The sequence below is a fragment of the Haliotis rufescens genome, unplaced genomic scaffold (genome assembly GCF_023055435.1).
Source record: "Haliotis rufescens isolate VD_foot unplaced genomic scaffold, xgHalRufe1.0.p SCAF_7, whole genome shotgun sequence".
In the NCBI taxonomy this organism is placed as follows: Eukaryota; Metazoa; Mollusca; class Gastropoda; order Lepetellida; family Haliotidae; genus Haliotis; species Haliotis rufescens.
In genome coordinates, this window is record NW_025964361.1 from 6,830,587 (window position 1) to 6,852,795 (window position 22,209).

The following is a 22,209-nucleotide window of genomic DNA, read 5'->3' on the forward strand; positions in this document are numbered from 1 at the left end:
TTGTTATGGAATTTTCTCAGATATGCATGTGTATGATTTCATGGTAAAATAGTTTGACATCGTGACCCTGACAAAAATATTGTCATAGGAAAAGAGTCTTCTTCAAACCTCAACCCCATGGGGATTCCAGTCAGAATAGATGTCATTAGAGTCATCTTGTGAGGATCAGGTAGTAACAATGTGTGACCTGGTTGGTTGTGTACGTACCATCATGCCTTGATGAGCTGGATCATTGCTCAACGTATGATCCCAACCTTCAAATCTCAGCCCCATGAGTATTCCAGGCCAGACTAGACCACAAGTACCCCATGTTTGTGTAAAGTGTCGACTGAAGATAATTGGTTACAATGAGACCGGGGCTCCCTTGCACAAAGGGATCTTAGCGCAACAACTATTGTAAGTCTATGTTAAAGTATGGGAGTTACGATCATCTTAGTGCTAAGATTGCATTTGCAAGTGGGCCCTGGTGTTTGTACAAGACACTTGTCAAACTGCTGATGTATTGTGTGTAATGAAATATTTATACATTTTGTCATTCTTGTCATCCTTTCTACCATTGATTCCCAGACCTTTCTCCACAATGGTGGAACCAGCGCCACCGTCTGGTAACAGTTTCTCAAAGAGAACCTACACCCCACACACAGTTGATTCATATGTTGTATTTTAGTTCTCTTGATGAGTGAGTGAGTTTGGTTTTATGTCGCTTTTAGCAATATTCCAGCAATATCACGGCGGGGGACACCAGAAATGGGCTTCACACATTGTACCCATCTCGGGAATCGAACCCGGGCCTTCAGCGTGACGAGCGAACGCTTTAACCGCTAGGCTACCCGACTGCCACTTGTATTGATGAACATATGTTAAGTATATATACTAGGTACCAAGAGAAATTGTGCAAAAGATCAAATCATTTCAGTTTCTTTTGGTGCCTAGTTAATCTATATCAGACAAAAAACATTATTCTAAAATTGTTCTTAAAAATCCAAACCATTTCACCTACAGGACTATATCGACACCATCGAGTCCCTGCCTGAGTTTGACAAGCCATCCTACTTTGGTTTGCCGGAGAACATCGAACGTTCAGCCCAGAGAATCATCAGCTCCCAGGTCATCACCCAGCTGAGAATCCTGCAGAGAGCTGACGTCAAGGCCAGCAAGTTTGATAAGGAAGTGTGGGCCAACGAGCTCGGACCAATACTCAACTTGTGGAAGAAACTGAACCAGGTGAGACACTGGAGATTTATGAGTTTAAAACTTGTAGGTTGTTATTGATAAGATAATCTTGAGAGCAGTCCGTTATAAAACCTGTTGTAAGAGGCAACTAATGGGATCAGGTGGTCAGGCTCTCTGACTTGGTTGATGCATGTCATCGCATCCCTGTTGTGTAACTCAATGCTCATGATGTCAATCACTGGATTGTCTGGTTACAGACCATCATCATAAAGCTGGAATATTGCCGAGTGCAGCGCTAAACAACAAATATGCAAGGCATCAGTCTCAGAAGTGTTAATGGGCTATTTGTAGAGGTGCTGGCTGAAAGAATTATTTTGGACTCGAACAGGTGCCTAAAGTAGCAGACTGTTTCAGTGAGCTTATTTAGTTTTTTACGAAAGATCTGCATTTATAACATGTCCAGAAAACAGTTTATGAGCCTGTGCTCTGCTGATCCAGACGGAGGTGTCCTCAAGGTTTGACAATCTTTTCTCCTATGTTGCTGATGCGCCAGTTCTATTTCCCCAGGGCTCCCAGCTGATCCAGATGAAGGTCTCTGCCCCAGGTGAGCGGGGTGGGAAGGATTCCCCAATCCTCTCCTTCATCCAGCTGGAGTTCTACAACGCCGTCAAGTTGGTCCAGAATGTGCATGCCTCCCTGGCATCGCTCTCCAAGATCATCAGGGGCACACAACTCTTGACCAAAGAGGTGCAGAATCTGGCAGCAGCCTTGCTCAACCAGGAGGTAAATAACACACATAACTAATGGTAGAGGAAATTGTTCTTGTTGAGGATTAGTTCCTTTAGATTATTTCACCAATGCATCTGAAAGAACATCTTTATCCATTCATTACCCTGTCATGTATAGGATGTACAGGGGGATAAAGGGATGGGGGCTGTCCATCAGTCCATCCTTCCACCTCATAACTCACACTGTTCAATATTTCTTGATCCAGGTTTACACAGACATCAGTCTGGCCATTAACTGGTGCCTTTTGCTATTTAAGAATTTCGGAAACTTTTAATGATTGCCATGTCTTAAAAGTTCCATTCAATGAAAGCATAACTCATGAACCATTTGTATCTCCCCATTAATCAGTCAGAGGTCAACTGGTGATTTATTTGGTTCTGGAAGTTTTTATGTTATTCCATCGAATCAAATGGAAAACCCCAGTGTTTCTGATGAGAACCACTGCTTCCAGTGACCTTATGGTAACACCTTCCTACTGAGAAAAACTAGTCAATTAGAACAACATACATATTACCGTATCTAATACGCGCCCACGGCGATATTTGCTAATATATTGGTTAGTGAACAATCCCAATTAGCACCCCTTCCGATTGATCAATGTACACAAGACTTATTTATTCGCGTATAATACGCACTCGTGTGTTATATGCATTCTTAATTATGGGCAATTAAATTCAGGAAAAATATATCTGTCGCATATTACATTTCAGTCTGTCAGCATAAACCACGAAATTTATCTTTCAACACTGTTTTTCCCACCAAATTATATTCTAATAAGAGCCCCCTCTTTCTAATTTTGAGAGGTCCCTGGGCACTTATTATGTCGAATACAGTAATGCTTTCTATTCAGTGTTTGTAACTCTTTAGAACAAGTCCTAGATGGATGTTGTGGTCATGAGGTGAGCCACTGAATACAACTTCTCACTGCAAGGGATAGGAGTATTTAATGGTTGTTTTATTCAGCTTTAGGGACACAAAAAAATAGCAATACAATTCTGCACAATATGCCAGCTACTTAAATGATTTATGACAATTTTTTGCTAGTGAACAAAGTTGTTTGTCTGTAGGGTGTGGGGGATGTTGTCACATTATTTTTGTTGTTTATTTGTGGAGCCCTAATAATGCTGACAAGATAACTATGGAGATGCAAGGATACATTTTGATTCACTGATACAGTCGGTGTATGAGAAGTTAAACAAGTCATCAGGGTGTATTGGAGTACACTAGATGTCTTTTTCAGATGTGCCAATTATCCCTGCTTAACACTGAATAAATGTGTGGCTAGAGTTTACTGTTTGTGTTGTGCAGACCCCCATCAACTGGCTGAACCAGTGGGACGGGCCCGAGGACCCCATCCAGTACCTGCGCGGCCTCGTCACCCGCACCCAGGCTATACAGGGCTGGGTGGAGAGGGCACAGGGACAGAGTCTTCTCAGCAGCACCCTGGACCTGTCGGAACTCTTCAAACCCGACACCTTCCTCAACGCCCTCCGACAACAGACAGCCAGGTGAGGAGCACCAGCGTTCTTGTGTTGTATAGATCCATTTGTCTTACCTTTCACATGAATGGCAGATTCTGATTAGCTGAGACCCATTCCATTATTTTCAATGTTCCCCAAATAACATGTAAGGTACATTTCATATGTTCCCCACTCAAATTGCCAAACTGTTGGCACTACATTTGGAACATAACAACCGCAATTTGGTATCTCAAATTAATGATGTAAGACTCCATCTTTGGATATTTACAATATTTTCCGAAGGGAATAGATCAAGGGGGAATAACTCTAACTTTGTTTTTGTTGTTTTAAATGTGGAAAATGAATTAAGTGGATAAATACCTATCTGTGGTATTCTTACAAGTTTGGACCAAAGCATGCATGCATAAGACATACTTACAATATAATAAGGCTTGCGGTAAGATACATTCGTTGTCCACTGGTGCTTCGGGTGACATGTATTGATGTACCCTGTATGTTAGTTCATGTTTCCCGCCCCAAAGATTCTGGCTTGGGGAATATAAACTGACTAGAGACCCGTGGACAAGTTATAACAGAACCACCTCTTTTTGTAATGATTAGTCCCTTCATAGACATAGTGCTGTATGTCAAAGATGGCCATGTGTGCAAAATGCCTGTTGATGAACCGTGTAAGCAGTGCCCCATGTCGCTCTGTTTCCAGAGAGTTGCAGTGTTCCATGGACAGCCTCAAGTTCGCCTGCAGCTGGCGCGGCTCCATACAGGGGGCGCGCACCTCGGTCAAGATCGGGGGACTGCAGTTAGAGGGATGCAGCTTCGATGGGTCAAGATTGTCTGAGAACCAGCGAGACTCCCCCAGTGTTGCTGCCATCCCTGCATGTGTTGTTGCCTGGGTTCCTAAGGTAAGGGCTGTGTGACAGTTTGTACAGAGACCTGTTGCATGGTCAGACATCGTCATCCGTCATCTCATGTTTGCCCTCCAGTGATTTTTTGTTTGTTTTGATTTAAACATATTTATTCAGAAGAAGTGAACGGGATTGGGGGACAAGTTCTTCATACTTAGATTGCCCTCTCCCTGGTATTTACAAAATTTCACAATTTCAAATATATTTATATATATACATACAACACTATAGAAGTGACATAAAATATTTGTGTAAAGAACTGTTCATTCAACAATGAATCTCTCTTTTAATCAGGATTCCTCCGACCCATACAGCCATGATGAGAGCATCTTGGTCCCCATCTACTACAGTAGTGCCCGCGACCGCATCGTTGCCCGACTCCACATCCCTTGTGGCGGAAACCAAAGTCAGTGGCTGCAGTGTGGTGCAGCGCTCTTCCTGCGCAACCTGTAGATCAGACAAACCACCCACATCAACAGACATTGTCTGACATCACCAGACATGGTCTGACATCACAAGTCAAGATCTAACATCAACAGACATGGTCTAACATCAACAGACATGGTCTAACATCAACAGACATGGTCTGACATCAACAGACATGGTCTAACATCAACAGACATGGTCTGACATCACAAGTCAAGATCTAACATCACCAGACATGGTGTAACTTCATCTGTCATGATGAGAAATGTCCAAATATCCTTTTCTGTTATCCATTTATGAGTTAACGAGAACACTAGGTTTAGAGCAAATATTTTCTGCAGATCATTCTATTTCTAATGTAAAACAACTTAAAACCCCACACTGTACTGCCTTGAGAAATGGAATGTGAGTCTTGAAAATTTAGTTGATAATATCATGAGTCCCACATACTGCACACAGTCGTGTTGTGCTGTAATGACTGTTTGGGCAGATAAATGTCAACAAGATCTATCCATGTCACATATTTGTTGAGAACCAGCTATATCTCTTTTCAGAAACTTTCTTATACTTCCCTTGTATTCATGTAAATAAACATGGCAAATCTTTATTTGAGGTAAATGCAAAGTTAACTGACACATTCATCCATCTAGAATCATGAATTCCGTCCAGTTATATTCTTCATATATGCTTTAACTTGCAAGGTATCTCAAGCTTTTGTTTAATGTTGATGAAACTATTTTCACAATTTACAACCCACTGTTTAGGGTGTCTTATTGTGCAACATTCCAAGTGTATTTGGGTGTACGACATGAAATGGAGACTTACAAATTGTAAATAACTGAGTATTGTTAAGGTTCTGACTATGATCTGTACGTCATGAGAGTTGTAGCGCTTTGTTATGTTCATATTGTTGAAAACATCAGATCTATTTCTCCGTCCATGGTAGATAATGTAATTTATTGACCAGCAAATGACGATCTCACCGTCCATTGTTAATCTGTGATATGCTGACATTAAAAGATTTCATGTACTTTGTTGTGTTTGTTGAAATTCTTCATTGCAGAAAAGTTGCTTATAATAATGAAACACAATGATTTTCTTATGAGAAAATACCAAGAACAACTTAATTATTATTTTTTGTGACCATTTTGCTGAATATTACAAAAAATCTATATGCGTTTTAAAAGTGTCTCAGTATACATTTCAATACTTGCCTGTTTGGGATTTTTAACAATGTTAAATGTATAGGTAACATGAGCAAGACTTTGCACAAAGCTGATTTTACTGTACAAATATTTGTTATAAATTTGCCTTTGTTAGATTTACTAAAGGTCCTTGCCAGATTATGGCTCAAGGTTTGTCACCGACATACCCAATCTTGTAGGTTTCACTAAAGTGATGACTGTAGAGTTTACATGACATTGTAATAGTTGACACCTGGAGGATGTATACAAACCCTGAGGGTGAGGACAGGTCCACAGCAACCTACGCATGTTGTAAGAGGAGATTTAATAGATTGGCTTCGTGTCATTTGATCCATTTGATGTGGATTGTTCACTGTATTGTCTGATCCAGATTTGATAGCGTGGATTGCTGCCCTCACAGTCAACTTTGTGCACCTTGTACTCGGCCCATTATTGTGACCTGGCCAATGTATCGCATCCTGATGGCATGGATTGGTGCTCTCACTATCAACCACTGGGGCATGTCACTGTGACCTAGATGACATATCGCATCTTGATAGCATGGATTAGTGCTCTCACCATCATCCACTGGTGCATGTCACTGTGACCTAGACGACTCATCACATCTTGATAGTATGGATTAGTGCTCTCACCATCATCCACAGGTGCATGTCACTGTGACCTAGACGATGTATTGCATCCTGATAATATGGATTAGTGCTCTCACCATCATCCACAGGTGCATGTCACTGTGACCTAGACGATGTATTGCATCCTGATAGCATGTATTGGTGCTCAAGCAATCAACCACTGGTGCATGTCACTGTGACCTAGACGATGTATTGCATCCTGATAGCATGTATTGGTGCTCAAGCAATCAACCACTGGTGCATGTCACTGTGACCTGGCCAATGTATTGCATCCTGATAGCATGTATTGGTGCTCAAGCAATCAACCACTGGTGCATGTCACTGTGACCTGGCCGATGTATTGCATCCTGATAGCATGTATTGGTGCTCAAGCAATCAACCACTGGTGGATGTCACTGTGACCTAGACGATGTATTGCATCCTGATAGCATGTATTGGTGCTCTCACCATCAACCACTGGTGCATGTCACTGTGACCTAGACGATGTATTGCATCCTGATAGCATGTATTGGTGCTCTCACCGTCAACCACTGGTGCATGTCACTGTGACCTAGACGATGTATTGCATCCTGATAGCATGTATTGGTGCTCTCACCGTCAACCACTGGTGCATGTCACTGTGACCTGGCCGATGTATAGGATCCTGATAGCATGTGTTGGTGCTCAAGCAATCAACCACTGGTGCAGCTTGTACTCTGCAAGCCGCTGTTGTATGATGACACGAACAAATCGCTGTTGGATCATTCTCAAATATGAAAGAAGATTGAAAACATAAATCTAACAGACTTGTTTTATTCAACAGTAGCGTAGAACATGTAGATAATATCACAGACAAGTGCTTCATACAAATGTCAACATCACTAATTGAGGACATACCTGGACGGAATACATTTTGATTTGCAAACTCTGTAAACCACAAAAGTAAATGGTCAGACAAAATTCAAAAATATAATCTTAACATGCATCTGAATGTGACCTTGCCCATTCGAAGAGATCTTAATTAATTCTATAAACGTAAAACAAAAGAACATATCATTTGTACAAAGCATTCCACAACTATTGATCTTGACTAAGTAAAAGGAAAAATATCAAAATGAACAAACTCCAAGGCATTAGTAACTGCTACTGACAGATAATTAATGGAAAAGCTACTAATTATTTTAAAAAAAACATACAATAACTTATGAAATATTTATGCTATTTAATTCTGACTAGTGAGGAGTATTTCAGTGTTGATTAATGATAGAATATATTATGAGTGAATATATTCTACTTCTAGATATGTTATGCTGGGAACACCAGAAATGGGCTTCATATGTTCCTATTTCAGGTTTCAAACTAGGCTCTTTAATGCTGTGAATGAACACTTACCACTAGGCTACCCTACTACCCCTACATATTGAGGACATAAGGCTACCCTATTGGCACCTGTCAAACAGCATGACTGACCAATCAGAAAGTCTAAGGTCAGGGTTAGAATTAAACTCAAAAGCTTCACTTGCCTGCATAGAGATAAAATGCCCTTGTAATATTAAAACAGTTGGGAAATATGTACTAGCCCTGGCCTAGCTAACTGGTGTTAAGTTCTAACCCTTAAAGTGATATAGAATCCATCTTTTTTCTGACAGTATCAAAGTAATAGATGTTACTTTCACGAAAATACTTTTACAAATATTTCCCGTACAGTGCAAATGCCCATAATATATCAGTCTACAAATTCTTAGCAAAAAGAAAAACAAAGTTAAGAATAATTTGTTTTAAAAATGTATCAAGACTATTGGCTCTTCAAGGAAAATTGTCACAACGATGGAATACTACTCCCTGTACAACTAACTCCCGTGTCAAGAACTGTCTCTGGATTAGCTGAGTATTCTAAGTAATAAATATGCATATTTACGATATAGTCTAAACCAAATGAAGAAAAAGTACAAGTGATCAACTATTTAATTCTCATGAAATCTATTTTTAATAAATATCTATGTACAGTAAACTGAACACTACGATGGCATCCATCGGTAATATACAAAATATGATGTGATGCTGGCACACTGCAACTGATCAGTCGACAAGGCATAGCAACGTTAAGGATGTCTGCTTTTGAGAATTTGTGTTCACTGCAGAATTAAGATTATGAATCAGTCCTTTAACAAAACCATTAGTGCAGCTGAGAATCAGTCAAAAGTCAATTCCTTAAAGTTTTGATGATAAAAAGTTACATAATTGTCATGAAAAGAATGTTTCTGCACATTACAAACTACAGCTACATAAATGTGGACAGTATTACACTTTCGCTAAAAAAGGAAAATCTAGAAATAATGATGTTATACAATTCAATGCATCCTTACCCCTTATTTTCAAATTGAAAGTTTGATTAAATCATATGGATATTAACATTACCTATCTCAGAAAAGAACAAACTTCTGACTACAGAGAGCAGACATCCTCCATCAAGCATTGGTTCTGATCATGTCAAGCACCACTTGAATCAGTAAAACATTCCTGCATAATATCTTCCTTCTGCTATTTGACAATACATTGATTAACACATCACAAGGAAGGTGGAAGGAACATGATGCATGCTACCAGTTTTCGCCATGACATTCATGTGCAATATTTGAGCATTGTATAGTTATATCATTGACACTCCACGTTATCCACAAGTAAAATTACACCAAACAAGTTAGAATAACATGACCGGTATTGTTCAGTTAAACCTTGCCTGTACAAGTCAAATAATTTGTTGGATTCAGCGTCACTGGGCAGGAACTAAGATGAAATCTGTTTAATTGATCATAGAGTTGTTAGGTGTGTTCATGATGATGAATTCATCCGAACATCTAATTTGAAAATTATTTACCTTTCCTTGGGGAGTGGGGAGAGACAAAAGGGTTGAGAGGAATGTAGGATGGCGAGGACGTTCAGTGGGGTTTTATGTCACTAGCAGCATTTCAGCAGAATCATGGCAGGGGGACCAAGAACTGGTTTCACACACTGTACCCAATCTGGGAATCGAACCAAGGTTTTTGCCATGGCCAGTCTGGCTACTAAATCACCCTGATGTCACCAAGAAAGATCTGATGATAATAAACCAACATGTCAACACAAACAGTGATGAGTTCTGTGAAATTTTATACAGTTCTCAATTCAGGGATGATGAAATTCAAGCACTTAAAGACTTATGGCAACAAAAATATCAAAATGTTATCATGGTTTCAAAACACTGAAATATAACCATGAAGATCTGTAATGATCTTCTCTGATACCACTCTACAGGAAGATCTGAAAACACCACCAAAGGTTGCTAAGGTGAAAGCGGAGAGAACTTTGACCACTCAACCTACGGTAAATGAAGGATACATGTATTCTTGAGCCAATCAGATGTCATCTTTCTAAAACTATTTCTTGCAATCTTGCTTATTAAATTTTCATTTCATAACAAAAGAAAACCCAGAGAATACAAATATTCCTTCGATGGTACTCCCAATGGGTGAAGATGCAATGGTGCTCAGCAACATCACGGTGCGCAAAATATCCACAAAATAAAATGGTGCACCTTTATTATTCACATGTGTAACTTGCCCTTCACCTTCAGTTTCAAGATACAGCAATCGGATGTGCTGGTCTGTATTTTTTGCTCCCTCAAACAGAATTTACAGAAGCAATGATGCTGATTGGCTGATTAGAACGTACACCTGACTTGGCCTCAGATGGAGGTGTCCGCAGATCTTCACAAATGGAGGTACTGTTATGAGTAAATGATCTAACAAGATCATGACGTAGGATAAATAGATCCATGGACTAAATCCGATCCGTGTCAGCACATCTACATCAAGGAAGAATGTATCATTTCAAATCACAGCACGGGTCTGGGGTGTTCATGTGAGATACTGCACCCGTTTCAAGTACTTGGCACGGATATCGGGGCTGTATTTGATGAAAGGTTTCAGTTCATCGGTGAGGGTGACCTTTCTGCCGTACGGTGACAGTCGGTTGTAGGACGGCTCACTCATACTGTCCACGTGTTCCATGTGACGTAAGCTGGCCCGGATCTGGTCCAGGGGAGGAAGATGATCGTACACGCTGTGATGCGGATCGGGGCTGTTCATCGTCATCCGCTGGTTGCTATGGGAATACTGAGTCTGTGTACGGAGCAGCGGGGACATGGTATGCGCTGGTGTAAACTTGTCACCATTCACAGTGAGTTGAGGTTTCCTCAGCCCGGCTTGTTTTTGTTCACGTAACCTCTGCACTACTGATCCTTTTACAATTTTTTCTCGGTTGCATGCTGCTAGTTTTGCCTCCCGACTCGATGAGCTGGGTGGCCTCATCGCCAGGCTACCGGTCTCCTGTTGTTTTTCAACCCAGGCCAGGTTCTCTTGTTGACGTGGATTGAAGTTGGGCGTGCCCGGCCCACGATCGAACACAGTCATTTGTCGTTGTGTGATGGGTCGTCGAGTCACCGAGCTACGTATGGACTCTCTTGTGTTGGAGCGTGAGGGTGGTGTCGAGGCAGGCCTGGCACTGGGTGTGTAACTGGAGACCCCGAGACGAGGGTCATACTTCGCCAGCTGAGCTGCTTGAACTGCATCACTGGGGTCAGTGGCCTTCCCCTTTGAAACTGATTTAATTGAGATCGGCTCAAAGTACACATTGCCATTGTAACCACGCCATGCCTGAAATAGACAGTAAGATCATGTTTTTATTATTAATATTATTAATTAAACAAGAGTCATCAGAAAGATGACATACCCCCCCGGCAGCTGTCTGTAAAGTAACCACAAGTAAATGTGCAATTCTGTATGTAATGAGTCAAGAAAGTTCTTTAAGAAACATACATTGTTTACCAACAAAAGATCCACCATGATCGCATCCACATGAAATGGAAAGTAAAACGTGTGTTTCTGTGTTTTGTTTTAATGCAAACAAATGACAAATTACAAGAAACAAGCGTATAGTCAATGAAGTCATCTATATCCACCACCCATTTTAACACGTTATGGTCCCAAACCAGGTAACTGACCCAACATTTCTCTTAGCCCATGTCAAAATAGCTGCAATGGAAATTCTAAAATAAACGTTTCTAAAACTCCTTAATATCAAATGGCACCTGTTCAGTATGTACTTTATGAATGGACATGCAATGTTTGGCAAGGAAATATTTAACAGTTTATTTGTTATACTCCATAAGTGAACCCACCCTATATGAAAACTTAAATCCAACTTGTTGCCATGGAAACGTAAAAAATTAAAAAATTAAAATTCCTAAATAGCAAAAGGCACCAGTTCAGTATGTGCCTGGTAGACATGCAAAGTTTTGTAAGAAAGTATTTCACGGTTTTTGAGTTACGCACCTGAAACGAACACCACCCTTATAGAACCTCAGTCCAACTTGTTACCATGGAAACGTACAAAAATTAAAATTTCTAAAATTCCTTAATAGCAAAAGGCACAACTTCAGTATGTGACTGGTAGATATGCTAAGTTTCGATCAAATACACTGAATTATTTTCGAGTTCTGCCCCAGAAAAGGAAATGATTACGGACGGACAGACAGACTGGCTGATCGCTATATCACCTGGCATTATATGCCGGGGGATAAATACTACAAGTTTGTTTTCAATAAAGTTAGGTTAATCATCATAATTATAAGTTTGGTAAGAAATATACATGTGTCTGTCAACAGTTAACTATATTCTTTACTTGGGCAATCCTTAATATAAGGGACATTTGGTTTTTCAAATAACATATTTGTCTCACCCAATGACCTGAAGAAGTTGATATTTTTTCAGCCACAAGTGAAAGCATAAACTTTTGCAGGTCATAAGAAAACACAAATATGTATACCTTACCTATACTCTTACTATGAACACCGTTATGGCCTTGAGGTAGACCGACAGTAGTTCTAGCATAAAGTATTATTTCACTCAAGTGTTCCTTCAGTTTTAGATTCTCAGATTTCACCAAAGAGACATTAGGCCATAAGAAATGATTAAACTCCCAAAAGCCTCACTACCAAATATCCTCCCTCACATCATTTTACAGTCCCCAAGTTCCCGCAGACAAAACAATTCCTGAGTGTAGCGTTCTTTCTTGGCATGAGGAAATACTACATGCACTGTCCTACCAAACATTCATTCACCTTGTGAATCACATCTGTCACCAGATACTATACAGAGGTCTTGACGGCGGTCTGTAACATAATCGAGTCTGGACCAGACAATCCAGTGATTGACATCATGTATCAACAAAATCAACGAGTCTGACCACCCGATCCTGTTAGTCGCCTTTTACGACAAGCATAGTCCCCTTTTACGACAAGTATGGGTTGCTGAAGACCTTTTCTACCCCGGAATCTTAACGGGTCACAAACTTGTTAAAACAAGATGGGTTAATTGGTCTGTTAGGTTTTCTTCCAGAATCCACTTTTCAGGATGTTTAGAGTTCACTTCAATCAATAACAGCCATAATCATCCTATTTTCACACTGAATATGAACTGCATCACTATTGTGGGTAAAATGAGTTGAACACAAGAACTGAAAAACTGAGTGTGTTGGTCCTTTTGTACAAAGTTTTCATAAACTATCATTTCTGTGTTATTCTTTCTGAAATTCTCTTCAAGCATGTTAGTACGTTCATACTTCAACTGTGGCGTATGTATCAAAACTAAAGTAATTCTTCCCGTGAAGATCCGGGGTAGAATAGGTCTTCAGCAACCCATGCTTGCAATAAAAGGTGACTATGCTTGTCGTAAGAGGCAACTAACAGGATCGGGTGATCAGGCTCGCTGACTTGATTGATGTTTGTCATTGATCCCAATTGCATTGATCGATGCTCATGATATCAATCACTGGATTGTCTGGTCCAGACTCGATTATTTACAGACCGCCGTCATATAGATGGAATATTGCTGACCAACCAACCAACTAAAGGAATTCATTTTTGTATATGAAATCAAACTGCTCCCTATAAAATTAAGCTGATACTTTGTCATGGGTGATCTACCTTGAGGGGAGCCATGGGTGAAGGCCGCCGCTGATGGATGTAGAAATACTCTGGTTGAGTGACCCCGAATGGAGGTTCATCCACGCTGATCAGAGCAGACGGCATTGTGACGTCTGCTGGATTCTGGGTGACGCTGGTACAGCGGTTGGACATCAACGTCAGGGCGCGACGGAACACAGCTTCTCGTGTCTCAAGATTCCTTGTTGTGTCTCTGTAGGGAGAAACCATTATTAGTGTCACATGTAAACCAAGCTATTTAGATTATTTTCAATGACAAGAGGCAAAAAGAGACCAAAACAATGCCACACGCTTGTCAAGTATATTGAGGAATGCAGAAGTGCTAGAAAATCACCAGACCCAGTCAGTTAGACGGGAAATTGGCGATTACATTTTTGTTTTCCATGGACAATAACAATTCTCTTGAATACAAGGTGGAATAGATAAACACTGGTATTTAAAAAGGCAGAATACATCGTAATTGCTTGTTTTTCTGACTGTAGTGCCAGTACTACCCTGCAAGAAAGGTACCTATCATCATTACAACCAATTCAGTTCTGGTAATGGAAGCAGGCACATCAATTTTACACTCAGTGCCAGATTTTCTCAACCCAGTTTAAGTTTAAAGAATGAAAAAAACCATCCATAGTTAGCCCAAGACTCTTGATACTTAAGACTTCATTTGTTATTGGTACAATGGTTGCACTGATACCTCCATTTTCGTGTCTGGAAGTTGGACTCTTAAGAAACATTGGTAGTTTTCTCTCTAATCACATGAACAACTGTAAAACATCTCGTTCAACTTTCTCTGCAAAAAAACAAGCCATCATCTGAGTATTTACAATCTCTGTGTGATGCTACACCTCCCGTCATAGCACTAGTAATCATGATAAACATGATTGTCCAATAAAGTATGATGACCGAAAACAAATGATCCGAAGATACATAAAGGCCCAGATAGATCCCTGTAGTTGTCTGTGTACCATCAACTGTTGAGGGGACAGTGTAACATCACCGCGATAATCATGGATTGGTTGGTTTGTTTGCTTGTTGTTTAACAGGCACTAAGCAATATTGCAGCTATGTGATGGCGGTCTGTAAATAATCGAGTCTGGACCAGACAATCCAGTGATTGATATCATGAGCATTGATCCATGCAATTGGGATCGATGACATGCATCAACCAAGTCAGCGAGCTGACCACCCGATCCCATCAGTCGCCTCTTGCGACAAGCATAGTAACCTTTTACATCAAGCATGGGTTGCTGAAGACCCATTCTACCCCGGATCTTCACAGGTCCGATAATCATAGAACTTTAAACAGTTATGTAATAGGAACAAACATCAACTTGTTAAACCACAGCTGGAACAGCAAATTCTAGATGTAAGTATTTTTCATTCATCTTCCAACAGTGGCCAAAATCAGTTGACATGATGATGGCAAAATAAACTTGACCCATCTTATGACTCACCATTAGTTTCAATTGATCACTCTGTTCTTCGAAGGAAATATGGAAATATCCTCAACTTTATTTTTTACCTGTTTTGTTTTACGAAATTCAACTATATTCTTAATCTAAATGCCATGAGTTCATGGTTAATAGGATATTTGTTTGCTTGTTGTTAACGCAGCTCTAAGCAATATTCCAGAAATAATCAACCAGACAATCCAGTGATGATATAATAAGGAACAATCCATACCGCTGGGGTACGATCGCACGCATTCGACCAAGTCACTGAGCCTCTCATGACAAGCATAGGTCACTGGGCACCCGTGAAGATCTGGGTAGAGAATAGGTCTTCAGCAACTCATGCTTGTCATGAAAGGTGACTATGCTTGTTGTAAGAGGTGACTAACAGGATCAGGTGGTCAGGCTTGCTGACTTGGTTGATGCATGTCATCGTATCCCATTTACATGGGTCGATGCTCATGACATCAATCACTGGATTGTCTGGTCTAGACTCGATTATTTACAGACCGCCATCATATACCTGGAATATTGCAGAGTGTGGCGTAAAACACCCAAATAAACTGGTTGAAACTCTACCCTACAGGTGTCATTTGAGTTAAGGGAAAAGAGGGATATTGGTCAGGAGAGTTAGGGGCACAAATAAGTAATGCAAAACCTCATCTGTGGCATTAAACAACAAACACAAACAAAATCACTGGGGACCAATCCTAACCCGGGATTCCAACGGGCAACGCGTAACCTTCTAAACATGACATCACTCCTTCCTAACGCTCCAGATCACCTGTGTATTTATTTCACCTCTTGTCCCCCTGAGAGGATATCGAAGTCCATGTCATTCAAAGAATATATATGTCTGCTTCTCTTTTAATCGCAGAATATTTGTAATTTTGATTGAGGCTAAAATTGAGTATAATCACCAGTAAATGAATGGATGGTGTAAATCCTTCTTGGGTCCATGCAGGTAGCCAAGGTACTGTAAGTCACCATGATCCCTAGCATGGTGATCTACCTTCAGCTGATGGCGATCAATAGCTCGTTTTTATATTGTGTTATGTTTTGTGAAATCCTTTTATGGTTACATACTAGTTTCAAAAATAAATTGTGATAGTCTAGTTACTTTACTGTCCGAAGACGACAGGTTTTTATAGTCTAAATATAATTTTTTTAATGTATAAGTTTCTCTCGTCACGATATGGCTGAAATATTGCCAATGTGACGTTGAATTTAACTCACTCACTAAATGTTTCACTTAAACACTTCAGACATGTATCACTGCCGTGAGCTTTTGCAACATAAGACACATCAAGCAGCACAAAGACAAATGAAAATAAGAAGTCTTCTGAAACAGCAGTTCAATTTTGAAATGGGTCTACCTTGTTGAGGCACTCACTGGTTAAAAAATACTGAATAGACTGGACCTAAAGTGAAAAATTATATTGACTACCAAAATAAAACTATCACTACCCAATGTGATAACATGCGAGTAAATATTAATTTCTAAAACAATTATCTGGAGTCGGCCTTCAAATATTAAACAACATTTTTCATACACTTTACCTTCAAAATGTTCCTGGTATATTGTGCGTATCCAAAATCAACAAACATTCAGAGTAAAGTAGTCCCAAATCTTAAGTCAAACAATCAGTGGAGGTCCTGCCGAGATGTAGAACTGCCCATATCACCACTGAGTTGCTTGGTACACTATCTCAAGTCTAGGAAGTATCCTAGCTACAGCACTGTACCCAGTCACAAGTGATAACCCACAGAATGCTGATAACCCCGGTCTGTCTCCTATCGATAACCTGTGTCCGTCTGCTGCCGATAACGAGAGTCCGTCTGGTGCCAATCCACTTTTATATACCCCAGACAGCTGCTTCAAACTCAAGCCATATATCACTTAATGTTCAGTCGACATTTTCACCACAACCTGAGTATCCTTCCTCGTTGCCTGAAGAGTTACATAACAGACCCTTGAGATCGTAGTGTCTTTTGACAACACTTTCCAAGTTTGAATTCTATCAAAACATACGACTCTGTGGTCCAGGTTATCTCGACTGAACAAGTACGTCAATGCATGAATATTATTAAAAATGAACGATGTCACAAATTAAAGGATAAGAGGGCTTGAAAACTAATATGTCAAAGATATATTTCTTATCTAAAGTAAATCTTAAAAGTACTGGTACACTAAACTTTGCAGAAAGGTATTGTGATTCTCTAATAAAATGACATTGTCGCGTTTCCATTGAAGCTTATATCTACTTGTTTCGGTAAACAGGTCATTTCACATGAATTAAATGATTTTTCACTAGCTCAAGAGGACATGTGTGCCCATTCATTGAAGGCACTGCAATACACTTAGGAGAGTTACATCCTTTGGGAATGACAGGTCACTTTCATCATTTTCAAAGTAGAAATGATCACATGGGTGTTAATGGTAATGTGTAGGCGTGGGTATTGGATATTTAAAGTGTATCACAATATCTTACAATGCATAAGACTGTATTGCGATACATATCACAATATATTGTAGAATTCAAAATTTTGATTAAACAAAACAAGACGCTTGAACAGCATCATGTTTACTCATTCAACAATCTCATTAAAATCAGACCTTAGTTCTAACTACTGCGCAACAAAGATCTGAGGACATCCCAGTAGGGGTCACGTCAGACCGACCTTTCATCTGACCAATCAGAGCGTCGTTTACCAGATCATGAAAGTGACAGTCGGAATGTGATTTCTAATCATGCATCCTCGAAAACTTTAACACGGGTATTCCGAACGATAGTTATGGGTTTAATGACTGAATCCATACAATCTAGACCATCTATTAGCCATTCCAGAATGTTCTTTTGTTCAGGTTTTAAATGTTTAATCAAGAATTTGTCAACATATGTTTCGAAGCGTAGTCGCCAATTTGAAATTAGTGCCGTAAAGCACGAGAAAGCTGCCTTCTGATTGGTCATTCCATTGGCCGGTCAAAGTTTGAGCAAGGTCGGCCTGACGTGACCTGTAATGGGATTTCCTCGGATCTTTGTTTAGCAGTAGCGAGGACTAAGATCTTATTTTAATGAGATTGCTCATTTAAAAATATGTAAGGATGCATGCTCCGGGACAGTGATGACTTGGTGTTACACCACTGCCACAGAAGAACTTCAGAATGTGAACCTGCATTTTGGAAATACGGACACATTTCATACATGTACTTGGAGAGTGCATAACATTAAACACATGATAAAAGTGGCTATTTGAAATCACCTGCTCTACCGAGCTTTAAGACATGATATTGTGATACGTATCATGGAAAGAATGAACTGCAATTTACCAATATACCTGTAACACCGCACACCCTTAGTAATGAGACATCCAGCATATATAGAGAGGTCATAGTTTCAGCTCAAGGAAACTTTATACAATATTGAAGGTCATGAAGATCCTAAACACACCACTTCGGTGACACCCACCACATGAGAACAGAGCTCGGGGTTTACTCTATCGCCTAAGACCACCAGTGTCCAACAGAAGAGATGATGACAGTAGAGCTCCACAGAGAGAGACCAATATCGATTCCACTGAGCTACACATCAAATGGGCGGTGGGGTAGCCTAGTGGATAAAGCGTTCGCTCGTCACACCAAAGACCTGGGTTTGATATTGATGGAGTACTGCTAAAAGTGGCGTAAAACCATACTCACTCACTACACATCAACTACACCAACTGTTCTGTCCATGTACAGCTTATCCTTCAGAGAGAAGCTCCCCATAGACTTATAAACACCACTACACATCAACTACCAAGTGTCCAGTGTTGATCTGTCACACGAAGCTCCCTGCAGTGACACAATACACACCCAGTCATACAGTCAGCTGTCGACACCGATACCATCACTGATCATATCACCTCAACACGAGGACCGTGGGATAAGTCCGAGCCTACCTCTCAATGCAACAATAAACATGGCGGTGATGAGAAGGATTATGACAGATATGATAATTGATTACTACTTGTCCAGGTTATCCTTGTCAGTTTACTACAAGGTTGGGGATTTCGGGTAAGGATATAGGTCCTGAACAACCTATGCTTGTCACAAGAGGCGAATGAGTGGAGTCATTTGGTGGTCAATCTCCGTCACCTGGTACATTGTGTGTCAACGTACCCCGATGGCGTGGATGGATGCTCATAACATCAGTCTCTGGATTGTCTTGTACAGACTCAATTAGAGGCCACCCCCATAGAGCTGGAATATTACTGGACAAAGCATAAAACATTGCCAACCAACAAACAAAACTAAATGATTTGGGGAGACTTCAGGTGTACATTTATGATTATCAAAACCATTTTTGCGGTTGAATCTTTCAAAATCTCAGCGATAGAAAACAGTTTCAGTCCACTAGTCCTTATAATGATAATGAAAACCCTTAAAAATGGCAAATTTCTACTAGCCCTTAGGATACCTTAACTATTGGGCAGTTCTGTAAGGACTATAGTACTTGTGCCAAATTCTAACAATGAAGCTATTGCCTAAAAGGACAAAATGTACTTTCAACCCTTTGTTTTCTGCGTTGGGTGAAATTCATGGCAGACCTTATATTGTATTAAGTGAATTCACTCACCTCTCATGACAGCAGGACAACCCAGGCCAGTGTGGGGGACACGGGGAGACCTAGGGCTATATGACACTGTACCAATGATCTACTACGTTCTGTGCTGCTTGCAACAGGCCAGTGTGGGGGACACGGGGAGACCTAGGGCTATATGACACTGTACCAATGATCTACTACATTCTGTGTTGCTTACAACAGGCCAGTGTTGACACTTGAGTGTTATTTATTCAGTTAACAATCAACACCCACTTTAATAAATGTCACAGTAAACCTGCACGGCTGTTTAGCAGTGTTGTGCAAACACTGAATCTGGTAAGACTGTGACCAAATGTGATAACTACTGGTACCCAGTTACAAAGGTAAACCACGTGGATAATGAGGGAGTCTTTACCAACCATTTGTGCCCTTGCCATTATTACTTTGTATTAAATAGATACAGACAGACCAACAGTGTTTATCTACATGCATCTGACCTCTTTAAGTGTTTTTTTTTTAGAAGTTGGTGTGATGAAGTAAGACAAGTTCTATGGATGAACAACTTCTTTATTACAATTAGTGCGACGTTTCGGTGTAGATCCTATCACCTCTATCAAGCATGTGATGGATAGTGCTGAACAACATAGGTATATATACTTATTAACATCAATGTTTATACAGTAAATTGATTGATGGACACAGAGCTGATTAAGATAATTGGAAGCCAGTGGATGACTAATCGGACAGGGTAAACAACCACGGATGCTGATTGGGACGATTGGAAGCCAGTGAATAGGCTAATGCACACAGAGTCAGATACATGCATCTGTTTCAATATAATGTGTGAGTGAGTGAGTGAGTGAGTGAGTGAGTGAGTGAGTTTTACTCTGCTTTCAACAGTATTTTAGTTTCATCATGGCGTGTTAGCTTGATGTCGGAGGAAATCCCAGGGTGACAACATTGGTCATAGAACTCTGCTTTGAAGATTATTCCAGTTATATCATGGCCTGTCAGCTTCATGTGGGAGGAAAGCCCGAAGTGATGCATGTCTAAGATGTTTACCACTTTAGTGAAACCCATGAGCACGGTATGGTGCTGACATAATCGGAGCGAACCGGGGTTCAAACCCATGATTATAGATTTCTGGCATGCCTAAGGGACACAACTCTGCACAGCCAACTGAGGCACCTTAGACGACTGGGCACCTGTGCCCTCTCTAAAATATGAACACAAATCATAACACTTATAGAATGGTAGTTTGAAATTCTTGTACTCATTCTGTACCAGACCTGTGATATTTCTGGGTTAGAATTGGTCCCCAGCAACCTGTGCTGATCATAAACGTGACTTAATGGATCAGGCAGTCAGACTCAGTGACTTGGTTGATGGTTGCCAGCCTACCCTGATGGTGTGGAATGTTCGTCAAAATATCAATCTCTGGATTGTCTGATCCACCATGGCACAGCTAGAATATTGCTCAGTGTGGTTCTAACAAACACACACACATTCTGGAATGAAAAACACCCACTTTATGCCCTCAGCACGATATAGATTGCTGAAAAAGTAATGTACACAAGCCATCAAGCCTAATTAACTCCTTTTCACAAGCAACAGTTTAACAAATCGAAATCAGCCTGGCATACCTTGAGATCCGATACATTCTTTCTAACATAGCAGAATAAATAAAAAACTTACATTGTCACAATCCTCCGACTCCTACTGAGTAAAACTGACAAAAACGTCCTCACTTCAGAACGACCACCACAACCTTCCCACTCTCAGTCCTCCAGTCTACAATGGTCAACTCATACAAGAATATGTACGACCAAAACATTTAAATAAAAAACATCCTAATTTAATGTAATCATGTAATTCAAATGAAAAAAAACCCAAAGGTTTGGTACATTTTCTGTGTAAAATAATCCTATAATTGAAATGTAGCAGGCAACTATATGTATACCCAGCTATCGAGTTTCTGCCCACGCATAGACTCAGCCATGTTATCACACTATCACTAGTTCACATACCACAGACACACATGGAGCAGTCCTTATCATGTTTATCTACCTTCATTTATTTACCTAGTCTTTGTATGTTTTTAACGCTTAAGAATAGGCGTCATTATCATGATTATGCAATATCTGGACCACTTTCAATAAGAAAATGCATATTTTTTATTTCTCTCAAGTACATGAAGTAGTTACAATCAACTGGCATTTTACCATGATCATGTTGAGAATCAGTCATTTGTACATAAGTGGGGTGTCACAATACACACTTGCCTCAAAACTGAAAATAATGTAATTGCAGTATTCGTATCAGATTTACCTGATAATTCTTCTCTGATAAGAAACTTTGGAGAGTCATTGTCAGATTTTTTAAACTCCATCATTGAGTTATGATTCAAACAAGGAAATTACCATGTATGATAAGAATAATGCATTACAAATACCTTAGGTTGCCTTGAGTTTACCTGGGACCCCCATTCTATTGTCCCTAGGACTCACAAATAAAGCCAGGTATGTCTCTGGAAGCATCCTCATCATAAC

At 40.1% G+C, this 22,209-nt stretch overlaps 2 protein-coding genes across 7 annotated transcripts in view; one reads left to right on the forward strand and one right to left on the reverse strand.

Annotated features, from left to right (window-relative positions):
• The window catches only part of LOC124144506 (cytoplasmic dynein 2 heavy chain 1-like), a 94,030-nt gene extending 88,229 nt beyond the window's left edge, over nucleotides 1–5,801 (forward strand). For all 5 annotated transcript variants that reach the window (XM_046513936.2, XM_046513938.2, XM_046513940.2 and 2 more), the window contains 5 exons: nucleotides 1,003–1,224; nucleotides 1,741–1,956; nucleotides 3,271–3,470; nucleotides 4,144–4,342; nucleotides 4,640–5,801. In XM_046513936.2, the coding sequence (XP_046369892.2) occupies nucleotides 1,003–1,224; nucleotides 1,741–1,956; nucleotides 3,271–3,470; nucleotides 4,144–4,342; nucleotides 4,640–4,798 (996 nt within the window). In that variant the 3' untranslated portion in view covers nucleotides 4,799–5,801. The remainder of the gene's footprint in view (nucleotides 1–1,002; nucleotides 1,225–1,740; nucleotides 1,957–3,270; nucleotides 3,471–4,143; nucleotides 4,343–4,639) is intronic.
• Nucleotides 5,802–7,387: 1,586 nt separating this feature from the next.
• LOC124130706 overlaps nucleotides 7,388–22,209 on the reverse strand; it is a 30,253-nt gene continuing 15,431 nt past the window's right edge. For both annotated transcript variants that reach the window (XM_048387937.1, XM_048387938.1), the window contains exons 3-4: nucleotides 13,609–13,819; nucleotides 7,388–11,278 (exon numbers count right to left, since the gene is read on the reverse strand). In XM_048387937.1, the coding sequence (XP_048243894.1) occupies nucleotides 10,481–11,278; nucleotides 13,609–13,819 (1,009 nt within the window). In that variant the 3' untranslated portion in view covers nucleotides 7,388–10,480. The remainder of the gene's footprint in view (nucleotides 11,279–13,608; nucleotides 13,820–22,209) is intronic.